This window comes from Clupea harengus, chromosome 3 (genome assembly GCF_900700415.2).
Source record: "Clupea harengus chromosome 3, Ch_v2.0.2, whole genome shotgun sequence".
In the NCBI taxonomy this organism is placed as follows: domain Eukaryota; kingdom Metazoa; phylum Chordata; class Actinopteri; order Clupeiformes; family Clupeidae; genus Clupea; species Clupea harengus.
This window is the reverse complement of record NC_045154.1, coordinates 3,442,292-3,455,930: the sequence shown is the minus strand read 5'-3', so window position 1 is coordinate 3,455,930 and position 13,639 is coordinate 3,442,292. Positions and strand designations below refer to the sequence as shown.

At 49.0% G+C, this 13,639-nt stretch overlaps 1 protein-coding gene across 5 annotated transcripts in view; it reads left to right on the top strand.

The window, feature by feature from the left end:
* Positions 1–12,875, top strand: part of wwp2 (WW domain containing E3 ubiquitin protein ligase 2) — a 36,551-nt gene extending 23,676 nt beyond the window's left edge. For 4 of the 5 annotated variants that reach the window (XM_031564247.2, XM_031564244.2, XM_031564245.1 and 1 more), the window contains exons 12-24: positions 2,044–2,125; positions 3,018–3,146; positions 5,091–5,169; positions 5,367–5,438; positions 5,566–5,654; positions 7,992–8,151; positions 10,084–10,217; positions 10,458–10,598; positions 10,915–11,035; positions 11,133–11,237; positions 11,460–11,556; positions 11,657–11,729; positions 11,949–12,875. In XM_031564247.2, coding sequence (XP_031420107.1) covers positions 2,044–2,125; positions 3,018–3,146; positions 5,091–5,169; positions 5,367–5,438; positions 5,566–5,654; positions 7,992–8,151; positions 10,084–10,217; positions 10,458–10,598; positions 10,915–11,035; positions 11,133–11,237; positions 11,460–11,556; positions 11,657–11,729; positions 11,949–12,048 — 1,382 coding nt within the window. In that variant the 3' untranslated portion in view covers positions 12,049–12,875. The remainder of the gene's footprint in view (positions 1–2,043; positions 2,126–3,017; positions 3,147–5,090; positions 5,170–5,366; positions 5,439–5,565; positions 5,655–7,991; positions 8,152–10,083; positions 10,218–10,457; positions 10,599–10,914; positions 11,036–11,132; positions 11,238–11,459; positions 11,557–11,656; positions 11,730–11,948) is intronic. The other variant, XM_031564248.2, reaches the window with a different exon arrangement.
* Positions 12,876–13,639: the final 764 nt, after the last annotated feature.

Below are 13,639 nucleotides of genomic sequence, written 5' to 3'. Positions count from 1 at the left end.
ACACACACACACACACACAGAGCTTTTCTGGCTCTTGTCACAGTGCACCTCATCTGGGAGCACTGTGGTGGTGATGGTGGGCTCAGATGCCTCGCAGCCGAGATGTCCAAACAGGTTAGGGGGATGACTGAGGTCCTGTACTCGCGCTCTGTCTGTCTGTCTGTCTGTGTCTCTCTCTCTCTCTCTCTCTCTCTCTCTCTCTCTCTCTCTCTCTCTGTGTGTTCGGGATGGACAGAACCCTCTTTATTTAGTCTATAACTCATGGCCTTGTGCTGTAATTGAAGCCACTAAGGTTCTTCGTTTGGTCTTTTGTTCAAGTCTAAATGATTGGAGGTACTGTCCCTTAGCTGGCACCAGCAAGGGAACGTAAAGTTGACAAGTCTCATCTGAATTCTGTTGGCTTTTTTTTGTTTTGTTGTTGGGTTTATTAAAACCAAATAAAAAAAAAAAAAGAAATGTTTATGCATCTGACCACTGCCATTGAATAGCCTATGACTGCTTCCTGCCAACAGGAGGTTTAGAGTAGCGCAGGGGCGGTTCGCTGGTCCTGTGGTCTTAAGTGCTGTGGGGCCCGCCATCTGGCTCCCACTCCTGCCTCTCTCCTCTCTCCTCTCTCCTCTCTCCTCTCGCACATGGCCCAGCGCTCCAGCCCTGTTTGGCTTTCAATAAGACGCGGTTTGTCTCCCGGCTAGCAAACCTCCATTATGTAATAGAGATTCATTTGAGATGGGCTTCTCTTCTCTATTTTTTATTTTTTATTTTTTAAACCTGCTGCCAAGTGGCCTCTGCTGTGGTTGAGCCCGTTCCTCAGAAGAGAGAACGAGAGAGAGAGAGGATGGATAGAACCAAAAAGACGGAAGAGCTGGAGGCAGGAGAAACGAGAGAACGAGAGAGAGAGAGAGGGGGGGGGGGGAGGGAGAGAACAATGAAGTGCTTGGTGGAAGAGAGGGGTTAAAGGAGATGGAGGGAAAGAGAGGGGTGAGGGGGGAGGGGGGAGGGTATAAGAACCGACGGGTGAGAGCTGCAATGTGAGCGCTACTGTTCCAGTGCTCTCCACACACGCCCGCTAATGAGAACAAGATGTCAAGAGAGAGAGGGAGAGAGGGAGAGAGGGAGGGAGAGAGAGAGAAAGAGACTGAGTTGAAGTCTGAGGCTGCAAAGGTGGGGGTTGTGGGGGTCATAGTTGAGGGATGTGGGGGGTATCGGCTATGGTCCTGAAAACCAGAGGGGCTCCGGTACTATGACAACAGAAGCAAAATCATAAAACTCCCAGGCCGAGCACTCAATCACACACACACACACACACACACACTAACACACACACTAACACACACACTAACACACACACATTCCTCGTAGCGGAAATGGATGTGGTCGCCACACTATTATCTTTTTTTATGTTGCCATTGTTTCTCTGTAGGCCAAAATGGAGATTAGTCAGCAAGTTCTCCTCCCTGTTCTTCACACATGTTTTCTTTCTGACTCGCTCTATCTCTCTTTTCTGTCGCTTACGCTTTCCTACCACTCACTTCTGCCATTCCATTTGCTTTCCTGTCTGCTACCCTCTTTTTCTCTCGCTTCTGTCCATCACCTTTCTCCCACCTGTTTTTTTTAATTTTTTATCCTTTCCTTTTTTCTTCTTCTTCGGGCCGGAGGCTTGGGGAAAAATGCTGAGGTCGGCAGTGGAAAAGCATTTTGGAAATGGGCGCGAGTGAAATGCCACACTCACCCGTTAGTTTTCAATCAGCTCTGTGAGATTTCAACCGCCCTCCTTCTTTTTTCCTCCCTCCCTCTCTCTCTCCATCTCTCTCTCTCCCAAACTACCCAGTTTCAGTTTTAGAATAAGGTATATAGACAGCATTGTATTTACTGAAGTCATTGACTGAAAAGTGATGTCCTGAAGTGGTGCAGTGGTCCACTAGCCCTGCCTGCTGACTCTGTTCTTTCTCATGCCATGAGTAAACATAAACAGTTCTTGTAGTACAGAGGGTGTGTATTTTTGCCCTGCTTGCCTTAATCTGACCTCTTCATCTGCCCCCACAGAGAAGCGTCAGGACAATGGCAGGGTCTACTTTGTCAACCACAACACGCGGACCACCCAGTGGGAGGACCCCAGAACCCAAGGGTAAGCCCCCCCTCACACGCTCACTTTCACCCCCTCCCGGCACCCGCCCGCCAGCCAGCCAGCAGCCGTCCAGCAGCACCTCTGCCAGCCTGCCCAGAGACCAGCGATGCCCGCTGCCCTTGCCTTCCCTCCGCCCACTCCTCTCATTGGCAGCCCGCGGAGCTGAATTCCCGGCAGGCAGATTAGCATAGCCCGCGGCTAGCGGCGATGTGGGCAGGAACCGGGGCCCCACCCAGCCCAAACTCCCTGGCTGCCCCTCTAATGTTAGATGCTGAGGGAAGGACTGGAGCAGGGCTTTGGGACTTCCTAAGGGCATCTGTTTTATTCACTGGGCTGTCTCAGAGCAGTCTTCTTGGTCTTATTACCGCGGGCGTTTCAACAGCACTTTTATGAGTTGTGAGGCTTAAGCGTTTTTAGTGCAATCATCTCATCGGCACATTAGCAGCAGTAAAAACACACTGTGCTGTAACAGTTGCCTGAAAGTGACTCATGGATGTAGGAGTCAAGATGGTTCCTAGAATATTCCTATGAAACGCAATTATTTTACAATTTTTTTACAAGAAAATATTTCTTTATTATTTTTGTACAGTGTAGCCACCCACTTTTGAACCCTCTCAGGATGGCTTTCATTGGTTTCTCCACCACACTTGCTTGAATGTCATGTTTGTTGATTTTATGTGTTTGATTTGTTTTGAATTTGTTTCGCTTTTATTTTCATTTTGGTTCGCAAAAACACTTGAGAGGTAGCGTAGGCCTGAATTTCAGGTTGAGCCGAGCAACTGTAGGATGGCGGGCTGGGCAGTGGGGTTGGCGGTGTCCCTGTACCTGCTCTGTGAGTTAGCTGCCTGGGCCGAGCCCGGAGCTCACGTCCCCTCTCCCCCTCTCTCATCAGGATGATCCAGGAGCCCCCCCTGCCCCCCGGCTGGGAGATGAAGTACACGGCGGAGGGCGTGCGATACTTTGTGGACCATACCTCCCGCGCCACCAGCTTTAAAGATCCCCGACCGGGCTTTGAGTCTGGGTAAATATGCTGTCCCTACAGCCCCCCCTCCCCTAACTCCCAACTCCCAACTCCCCTCCCCTCTCCTCAGCACCCCCCCAACTCCCCAAGACAGGGAAAGCCAGTTTCACTAGAGCGGCCATTGTAGAGCATCATACTCAACAAGTATGTAGATATAACATCTCAGCAATGAAGGAGTGATCATGTCATAGGTCAGACCTCTACTTTTTTCATTTTATTTTTTATTATTATTGTTTGGTTGCTTTTGTACATTATTTTCTCGTTTCCTTTCTGGGGAGGAGTTTTGTTTCATCTTCTCCCTTGATGGAGAATCTGAGCTGATATGGGGTGTCGCTGATTGTATTTTTTCCTTACACACACACACACACATAAAGCATGCGCATACTCCTTTGATGCACTAATTCATCTTTACCCCAAAGTGAAAATTACAGCATTTCATTTTATTAATAAGCTTCAAATAGTGTGTGTGTGTGTGTGTGTGTGTGTGTGTGTGTGTGTGTGTGTGTGTGTGTGTGTGTGTGTGTGTGTGTGTGTGTGTGTGTGTGTGTGTGTGTGTGTGTGTGTGTGTGTGTGTGTGTGCATGCATTCTGTAAAAAATAACTTTTTACAAACCTTTTATGAAATGGACTGTGCTGTTGCAACATATTGCAAAAGACCTCATTTGTATTTTTATGTAGTGGTTCTATGGGGCACTTACAATGTCCATGCAGATTTCAAATGGATCCCATTGATGAAGTCCATGTTTGGAACTAGCCCTGCTTCAGCTGTCCAACACCCTAACCAGAACCAGTGGGCTTGGACCCGGCTCACAGCGAGAACACTCAAGCCAGAATATTAGTGGCTTCTCTCTCTCTCCTCGCTCTGGCTCTGGCTCTCTCTCTCTCTCTCTCTCTCTCTCTCTCTCTCTCTCTCTCTCTCTCTGGTCTCTCAATTTCACTTACCCTCTCGGCCTCCAATTTTCTTCCCTCCATCTTTTTGCGCGCTCAGTTTTCCTTCCCCGCTGACTCGGCGTATTTCCAGTGTGTGTGCCGTCGGAGCGCTGGGCCTTGTACTAACACAGCTGCACCTCCACGGGCACGCTCTCAGCCTCAGACCAGCCTCCTTTTTTTTTTTTTTTCTCTCCTCCCACCTCCTTTTCCTGCGGCGCCCACGGCTCACTGCCTCCTCACAACTCTGTCCAAGGGCCCCACGGCGGAGCTCCGTGATGGGGCCTAGCCTAATCACTTACCACCTTTTGCCTCCCTCATCAGTAAGAATCATTTGGGTCTCACCAAGCAGCTGCAGAGCAGGGCCTGTCAAAACTCCATTGAATTATGACCACAGGGTCCACCACACCCTACTAGGTCCATAGCTACCTTGTGGCTTTTTGCAGTTGACTAATCAAATACCTTGCCTGAGAGTTAAAGGTAAATGGGTCTGAGTTTAAACTGGAGAAGAGTTTAAACCTTACCAGTCATCCATTTTGTTTCTAGCCAAACCCCATCCAAGTCTGTGCTCTATTTGGATGCTATCTGTCTCTGCAGTGAGTGTTCTCAGCCTTCAGTGCTTGGAGAGGGCTGTTAGTATGGACTGTGAAAGGAAGTCAAGTAATGTGGCCAAAGCTCTTGGAGAGGGCTGTTAGTATGGACTGTGAAAGGAAGTCAAGCTCTTGGTACTCTACTCGTTATTGGGTACCAACAATACTCCACCCACTGGACTATTGGAACCCACTAGTGTGACTGTAGAGGTCCCATGTTAACTTCTCTCTTCTTCTCTCTCTCTCTCGCTCTCTCTCTGTCTGTCTCTCTCTCTCTCTCTCTCTCTCGCTGTCTCTTTCTCTCTGTCTCTCTGTCTCTCTCTCTCTGTCTCTATCTGTCTCTCTGTCTCTCTCTATCTGTCTCTCTGTCTCTCTGTCTCTATCTGTCTCTCTGTCTCTCTCTGTCTTGTCTTCCTGGCTCCATCCAGGTCCAGACAGGGGGGCTCTCCAGGGGCCTATGACCGCAGCTTCAGGTGGAAATACCATCAGTTCCGCTTCCTGTGCCATGTAAGCACCTCACTCTCACTCTCCTTCTCTTTCGCAGTGACCCAGTTTTTTTGTGTTTGTGTGCAAGCTCAGAAAGTCCTCTCTCGTATGGTTCTCCTTATTCTGCTCTCTCCCCATCTGTTTCTCTTTGTCTGTCCATCCGTCTGTCTGTCTGTCTGTCTGTCTGTCTGTCTGTCTGTCTGTCTCTCTCTGTGCAGTCCAATGCCTTGCCAAGCCATGTCAAAATTTCCGTGTCCAGGCAGACGCTCTTCGAGGACTCCTTTCAACAGGTAAGGCTTCCAGTCCAGTCCAGTCCAGTCTAGACTCCACATATGAAGTGCGTTAAGTGTCCATTTCTGCTGGACGCTGGTGATAGAGTAGGGATACAGAGTCTTCTTGTGTCTCTGCCCGTGACAGATCATGAACATGAAACCATACGACCTGCGCCGGAGGCTCTACATCATCATGAGAGGAGAGGAAGGCCTGGACTACGGCGGCATTGCCAGGCAAGTCCCGCCACTGGCACCGCTCGCACCGACCCGCCCGCCCGTCCGCCCGCCCGTCCGCCCGCCCTGGGCCTCACCCCTCAGTCATTTCCTGTCTGTCTGACTTAGTCGCTCTTCCTCTCGCTCTCCTTTGCTCTCTCCTTTGTCGTTCTCTCCTTCCCAGCCTCTGCTCTTCTCTCACTGGCTTTCTCTCCTTTTCTTTCCGCGTCCTCCTCCCTCTGTCACTGTCCTACAGTCTGTTTTTCATCGCCTTAGTCACTCACTCACTCACTCACTCACTCACTCACTCACTCACTCACTCACTCACTCACTCACTCACTCACTCACTCACTCACTCACTCACTCTGCCCTTCATGGCATGCATCACAATCATGTTTGTGTCATTGTGGGTCATTTGGTGTATTTGTGCGTATCTTTGGTGTCTGTTGTTGGTGACTGGTTCCTCATCGTGTCTTGTGGTGTTAAGTACTCCTCCACCTCCTCGTACCTCCTCGTACCTGCCCATGCTGTCCTGTAACCCCTCCTTTTTTTTTTTGTTGTAGTGTTTTTTTGTTGTTGTTGTTGTTGTTGTCTGTTTTTTTGTTTTGTTTGTTTTGCCTTGTGTCTCTGTCTCCGGCGTCGCGCCAGTGGTTTTACCCTATGGTAGGTTACGTCATGCTGTTCTACCACAGGGTAGAACCACGGACGGGATGTCTGGAGGTGTCTGCGCTGCCCCCGGCGTCAGCCAGCCAGCCAGCCAGCCTCCCGAGCGCTGTCCCCTACCCCTGGGACATGGAAGTGGGGGGTGGGAGCAATGGTGGTGGTGTTTGTGGTGGTGTTTGTGGTGGTGGTGGGTAGCTGGGGCTTCAGTTTTGTGTACTGCGTTGTGTGTGCAAAATGTGTACTATGTTGTGTGTGTGTGTGTGTGTGTGTGTGTGTGTGTGAATTCATGTTTGTACTTTTTTTTGTTTTTATAAGATATGTATGTCCTCTGTCAGCTGGAACATGCAGCTGTTCAAGAGTCTTAGTCTTAGATGTGGTAATGTCATACTACCCAGCGTGGCAAATCTCAGGTGACCCCGATGGTCTTGTCTTGGTAACACCACAAGAGCTGACTTCATCAAGGGAGGCCCTCAGAGGGAGTGCTCTAATCAAACGTTCATTAAACCTCATTGATCCGACACGCCGATATTCACGCCTCTCGTCACTCACGCCGGTCCCTTCTGTCAACACTAAGGCCCTTTCTCCAAGTCCAAATTTGTGTGGAAACTAGCACATCACAACACCATGATTCACGCTGGGCTGTAGGAACTGAGCCACTGACTCTGCTTGTTTTCCATTCAGCTGTGGTGTTGGTTCAGTGTGTGTGTTCTCAGTGTGTGTGTGTGTGTGTGTGTGTGTGTGTGTGTGTGGGTGTACATCTCAGATTGTTGGGACTTTCATGTCACTCCATGTCTCTTGCTCTGCCTTTTCATCATGTCTGAAATCATGTGTTGAAATCATGCCTGTCGTCTGTCATCTCCAGTGATGTTTGTGTGTGTGTGTGTGTGTGTGTGTGTGTGTGTGTGTGTCTGGGCATAAAAATCATCCCTTAATCATGAGTCACTGCTCTCCCAGATGCTGTGTCTGTCTCTAAATGGGTTTGGGAGGGAGAGGTTTAAGGCTGTCATCTACACCCCTCAACCATCCCTCTCCTCTAACACACACACACCCTGTGTTTGTACCCCAGACACACATCCTTCTCCCTCCTCTCCTCTAACACACACACACCCTGTGTTTGTGCCCTAGACGTACATCCTTCTCCCTCCTCTCCTCTAACACACACACACCCTGTGTTTGTGCCTCAGACACACATCCTTCTCCTTCTCCCTCCTCTCCTCTAACACACACACACCCTGTGTTTGTGCCCCAAACACACATCCTTCTCCCTCCTCTCCTCTAACACACACACACCCTGTGTTTGTGCCCCAGACACACATCCTTCTCCCTCCTCTCCTCGAACACACACACACCCTGTGTTTGTGCCCTAGACGTACATCCTTCTCCCTCCTCTCCTCTAACACACACACCCTGTGTTTGTGCCCCAGACACACATCCTTCTCCCTCCTCTCCTCGAACACACACACACCCTGTGTTTGTGCCCCAGACGCACATCCTTCTCCCTCCTCTCCTCTAACACACACACACCCTGTGTTTGTGCCCCAGACGCACATCCTTCTCCTTCTCCCTCCTCTTCTCCCCCCATTCCTTCTTCACCTCCTCTCCTCTCCTCTCAGTGATCTACACCAACCAGAAACCTTCTCTCTTCTTCTCTCCCCTCCCTGGGTTCTGATGGCCTTCTCTCTCCTTCCCCCACAGAGAGTGGTTCTTCCTGCTCTCCCACGAGGTGCTCAACCCCATGTACTGCCTGTTCGAGTACGCCGGCAAGAACAACTATTGTCTGCAGATCAACCCGGCCTCCTCCATCAACCCCGACCACCTCACCTACTTCCGCTTCATCGGACGATTCATTGCCATGGTAAGACTCCCCTACACACACACACACACACACACACACACACACACACACACACACTCACACTCACACTCACAGCTTTTGACTGAATGTAATTTGGCAATCATCTAGAGTCATTCAGTGTCCCTGGCACTCTAACATTTACAAAAAGGAACATTTTAGAACTGATAATGTACATATGATGACCCTACAGTGACAATGGCCACTTTCCTCTGATCCATGATGGTTAAGCTGCATAAGTGATTGAGTGGAAGGCAAAAAGTTCTTGGAGTTCTTTCAGCTTGGAGTCTGGAGTGTAGTTCCTAACTTCTGGACATGAATAACTTAAATATAATGAAAAAGAGACTTAGAAAAGGCCATTGAAAGAGTTTACCCAATAAATTAGCAGTTAGCCAGTGTCTCATGTAGAGCAGTGGAAAAGTCAGGTCTCAGGAAACCTCCACAGAAAGTTTCCTGAACACTGCGTGCCTGTGTGCCTGTGCGCTTCTGCGCATGTATGCCTGTGTGAGGCGGCGTGAGCTGGTACTCTCTTGCTGCTGTGAGCACACACACAGGGGCGTGTGTTTCTGATCTGGTGAATAGCAGCCTTATGCTACGAGCACACCCACCCCACCCCACCCCCAACCACCCCCGCCTGCAGCCAAGACCAACTCCCGCGCTGGGACAAACTCCAGAAACTCCAGGCCCCAAAACCCAAAAGGGCCCACCTCCACCACCACCATCCTCCTCTCCCAGTGCCCCTTCTTCTTCTCCACCCCCTCCTCCCTTCTTCCCTCCCTCCCAGGCATGACTTCACTGCCGCACCCAGCACACCCGCCCAGATGCCAGTCCTATATTTAGTCTACAAATACGCTCCTCACACAGCCCCTTCCATATGCATTTGACATAGCCTTTTTCTTTCTGCGTGTCTTGCACTGTTAAACTGACTTTTTCTTCTCTTTTTTTTCTTTTCTTTAAAAGCCACCTTTTTTTTTTGTTCCTCCGGTTCCCCAAAGCCCTAATTTTCGATCCCCTCAAGAGTTCTCCATTTCGCTCTCCCCCTCTGGTTCTGAGTGCCTCCCTCCCCCCCCCCGACTCCCTGTTGGTCTCAGCCGCGTCCCAGTTGTGAGTGTTTGGGGCTGAACAGACTGTGAGTCACTGTGCAGCGGGCGTCTGTGTTGTTCTTGGACCCCTCTGCTGAAGTGCCTCGGCCTCTGCCTCTGCCTCGGCCTCGGCCTCTTATCCTTGGGGCCGCAGTGTAACCCAACCGAGTCTGTCCTCCCGAGCGCATGTTGCTTTCGCATGCCTCTGTGATTTTTCTCTTTCGCTGCTCACTTTAACGTTTACTTTTGGTCGCCTTCAAAAGAGAACTTGACCGTGAGGTGTTCAGTGGGCTCGTCGGAGGACTCACCTTTAGAAATATTCACTGAGCTTTAGGTGAACAAACATGGGAATTGTCTGTCTATCTGTCTGTCTCTGTCTGTCTGTCTCTGTCTGTCTGTCTGTCTGTGTCTGTCTGTCTGTCTGTCTGTCTGTGTCTGTCTGTCTGTCTGTCTGTCTGTGTCTGTGTCTGTCTGTGTCTGTCTGTGTCTGTCTGTCTGTCTGTGTCTGTCTGTCTGTCTGTCTGTCTGTCTGTCTGTGTCTGTCTGTGTCTGTCTGTCTGTCTGTCTGTCTGTCTGTCTGTCTGTCTGTGTCTGTCTGTCTGTCTGTCTGTGTCTGTCTGTGTCTGTCTGTCTGTCTGTGTCTGTCTGTGTCTGTCTGTCTGTCTGTCTCTGTCTGTGTCTGTCTGTCTGTCTGTCTGTCTGTCTGTCTGTCTGTCTGTCTGTGTCTGTCTGTGTGTCTGTCTGTCTCTGTCTGTCTGTCTGTCTGTCTGTCTGTCTGTCTGTCTGTCTCTGTCTGTCTGTCTGTCCACACATGTGCACTCACCGCTGTCCCCCTTCTGACTCCGCCCCTCAGGCTCTGTACCATGGGAAGTTCATCGACACAGGCTTCACTCTGCCCTTCTACAAGCGCATGCTCAACAAGAAGCCCACCCTCAAGGACCTGGAGTCCATAGACCCCGAGTTTTTCAACTCCATCATGTGGGTCAAGTAAGTAGCTCTCTTCCGTCAACTCCACCTACTCGTAGCGCCTGTTCTCTGCATTACATTGATTTGAACATGTGCTCAATAGGTAGGACTGGGTGCAATGGGGTGTCAGAGGAAAACTTTATTCTCTGGATGGTTGGTCTCTAGGTGCTGTATTGACACTCTGTGTGTGTGTGTGTGTGTGTGTGTGTGTGTGTGTGTGTGTGTGTGTGTGTGTGTGTGTGTGTGTGTGTGCCCCTGTAGAGATAACAATCTGGAGGAGTGCGGAGTGGAGCTCTACCACGCTCAGGACATGGAGATCTTAGGAAAGGTGTCCACACACCAGCTGAAGGACAACGGCGAGAACGAACTTGTCGGGGAGGAAAACAAGGAGGAGTACATCAGGTATCCCATCAGCAGCCTGTCCCCCCCGCTCACTGTGTCATATATATATATACACACACACACACACACACACACACACATCATACACACACACACACACACACACACACACACACACACACACACACACACACACACACACACACACACACACACACAGAGAGACACACTCTCACACACACACACACACACACACACACACACACACAGAGAGAGACACACTCTCACACACACACACACACACACACACACACACACACACACACACATCATATCTTGTATATGAGTATATATGAACTGCCCTCCCTCTGTGCAGATTGCTGACGGACTGGCGCTTCACCCGGGGCGTGGAGGAGCAGACCAAGGCCTTCCTGGACGGCTTCAACGAGGTGGTGCCCCTGGAGTGGCTGCGCTACTTTGATGAGAAGGAGCTGGAGGTGAGAGGCACCGTTTGCAGCCATGTGGCACTGATGGAGAGCCAGCCTCTGCTTAGTCTCTGTGGACTGATGGCTCTCTTCACATCCTTTTCCTCAGCTCATGCTATGCGGCATGCAGGAGATTGACCTCAGCGACTGGCAGAAGAACACCATTTACCGCCATTACACCAAGAACAGCAAGCAAATCCACTGGTTCTGGCAGGTACGGTATCCACCACCTTTCTCAGCTGTGTGAGAGTGTGTGTGTGTGTGTGTGTGTGTGTGTGTGTGTGTGTGTGTGAGTGTGTGAGTGTGTGAGTGTGTGAGTGTGTGAGTGTGTGAGTGAGTGTGTGAGTGTGTGAGTGTGTGAGTGAGTGTGTGTATATGTGTCTGTGTGTGTGTGTCATGCTCTGATCTCACTGACCATCTGCACCCTTGAGCACAGGTAGTGAAGGAGATGGACAATGAGAAGCGGATCCGCCTGCTCCAGTTTGTGACGGGGACCTGCCGGCTGCCAGTCGGAGGATTCGCTGAGCTCATAGGTACGGCTCTGGCCATTTCATGCCCTGGATGCGCTGCTTTAGATTACTCTCTGGAGTGAGATGCTGTTGTCTCACTTTCTCAACTCACTCTCTTTCTCAGGGAGTAATGGGCCACAGAAGTTCTGCATAGATAAGGTTGGGAAGGAGACATGGCTGCCCCGAAGCCACACATGGTGAGCCCATCAGACTACACTTTATCTTTCATTGCTCAACTGTTGGAGTTTATTTATTAACAAGGACAAGCCTACGTTTACGTGCGTTTTGTGTTTGCTACACCCTGTTTTTATTTGAAAGGTTTAACTCATACACTCGTTTTCTCTTTGTCTTTTTCTCTCTCTCTCTCTCTCTCTCTCTCTCTCTCTCTCCCTCCCTTTCTCATACTCCAAATCCAGCTTCAATCGGCTGGACCTGCCCCCCTACAGGAACATGGAGCAGCTGCGCGAGAAGCTGCTGTTTGCCATCGAGGAGACCGAAGGGTTCGGGCAGGAATGAGGCAGAATGAGCAGAGCCAAAACCACAGCGATCCCAAGATAAAAAAGGAGCGGGAGAAAGAGAGAGAGACACGAGTGTTAACATCACAGCCTTTTTTATCCCCCGTGGACAAGGAGCGGGGCCGGGGATTCTGATGAGAAATGTGTTTGAGCTCCAGGAGCAAAAGGCCTTATGTTTGAGGGGAGGGGAGGGGAGGGGAGGGGGGGTGAGGGGGGGTGAGGTGAGCGTGAGACTGTGTCCTCAGGTGTCCTCTCCTCACCACGCAGTTGCATTCCTACCACTGTAGATCTAATAGAAATTCGCCCCAAAAAAAAAGTAACAGATTTCAACACAACAAGAGAAATATATTATAACCAATAGCAAATCTCCAGACACTGCACATCCACAGCTTAGAATCATATCTATATAGATGAAATAATTGGAAGCGAACACTATGGTGTTAATCGTGGTGAAAATGATTGGTGTGTGTGTGAGTGTGAGACAGAGAGAGAGAGACTCAGTGGGAGAGCAAGTGGAGTTAGTCCCCCTTGCGTAAAGGGATAGCCTGGTAAATTTTTGTTCTTGTTTACTGTTGATTATGACGTACGGCGCGGTCCTGTATATAGCTGAGGTAAATGAGACTTGCATCATGGACAGCGGAGTGAAGCCATGATTCTACGAAAAGAAAATCATGTATGTAAATATGTTGTTTGGTGAGTGTCTAAAGGAATTCAGCTTTTCTAAAAATCCATTTTAGTCTCACAGTATTATGGTGAAAAAAACAAGTGATTTTATTGAGGAAATAACTATTAAAAGTTATTTTGAATGAATAAATGCTTCCAATCATGTTCATGTCGAGTCACTACAGCACTGTCACAAACATATTGTCATGATGTGTTCATATTCCCCAAAAGGACACCCACATATACTATTTTCACAGACATGCATAAATAATTATAATAATAATTATAGAACTAAGTTTCCATGACATGTTTTCATATCACAATTACCAGTGCCATTTTTTTCTAGTTTGATAATCTAATGAAAATGTGCGATTTAGTGATATTAGATGAATGACGTAATGATTCACACATGGAATATTCAGGGTTCCCGCGGTCATGGAAATCCTGGAGAAGTTTTAAAATCTTCATTTTCCAGGCCTGGAAAAGTCATGAAATTCAGTTTAATTCATTGAATGTTCTGGAAGTCACAGAATGTGATCTTGTTGTATCTAGGTGTAATGACAATATGACATGATGTTCTTGTTCTGCTGTACGGATGTTCTGTTGTGCGTTTCAGCAGCGTGATGGTTTCCATTTCAACGGACATAGCCAAACTAGCCTATTACAAAAGGAACGGAAAAGGTTATTTTAATTTTCATTCATTAACTAAGCCCAACCTTTGGAGTAAAGGACGCAATTTTGCAATTTCAGACAAGGTCCCTTTTAAAGGTCATGGAACAGTTTGAAATGTCAATGAAAATGGTAGGAACCCTGATTACTTACTAAAATGTTCCTGTTAAACAAAGGAATTGCTGATAGCTGAACATGTATACATATGCCCTGCATCAGACACTATACTCTGATACCTCTTGCCATGTTTGAGGTTTTTT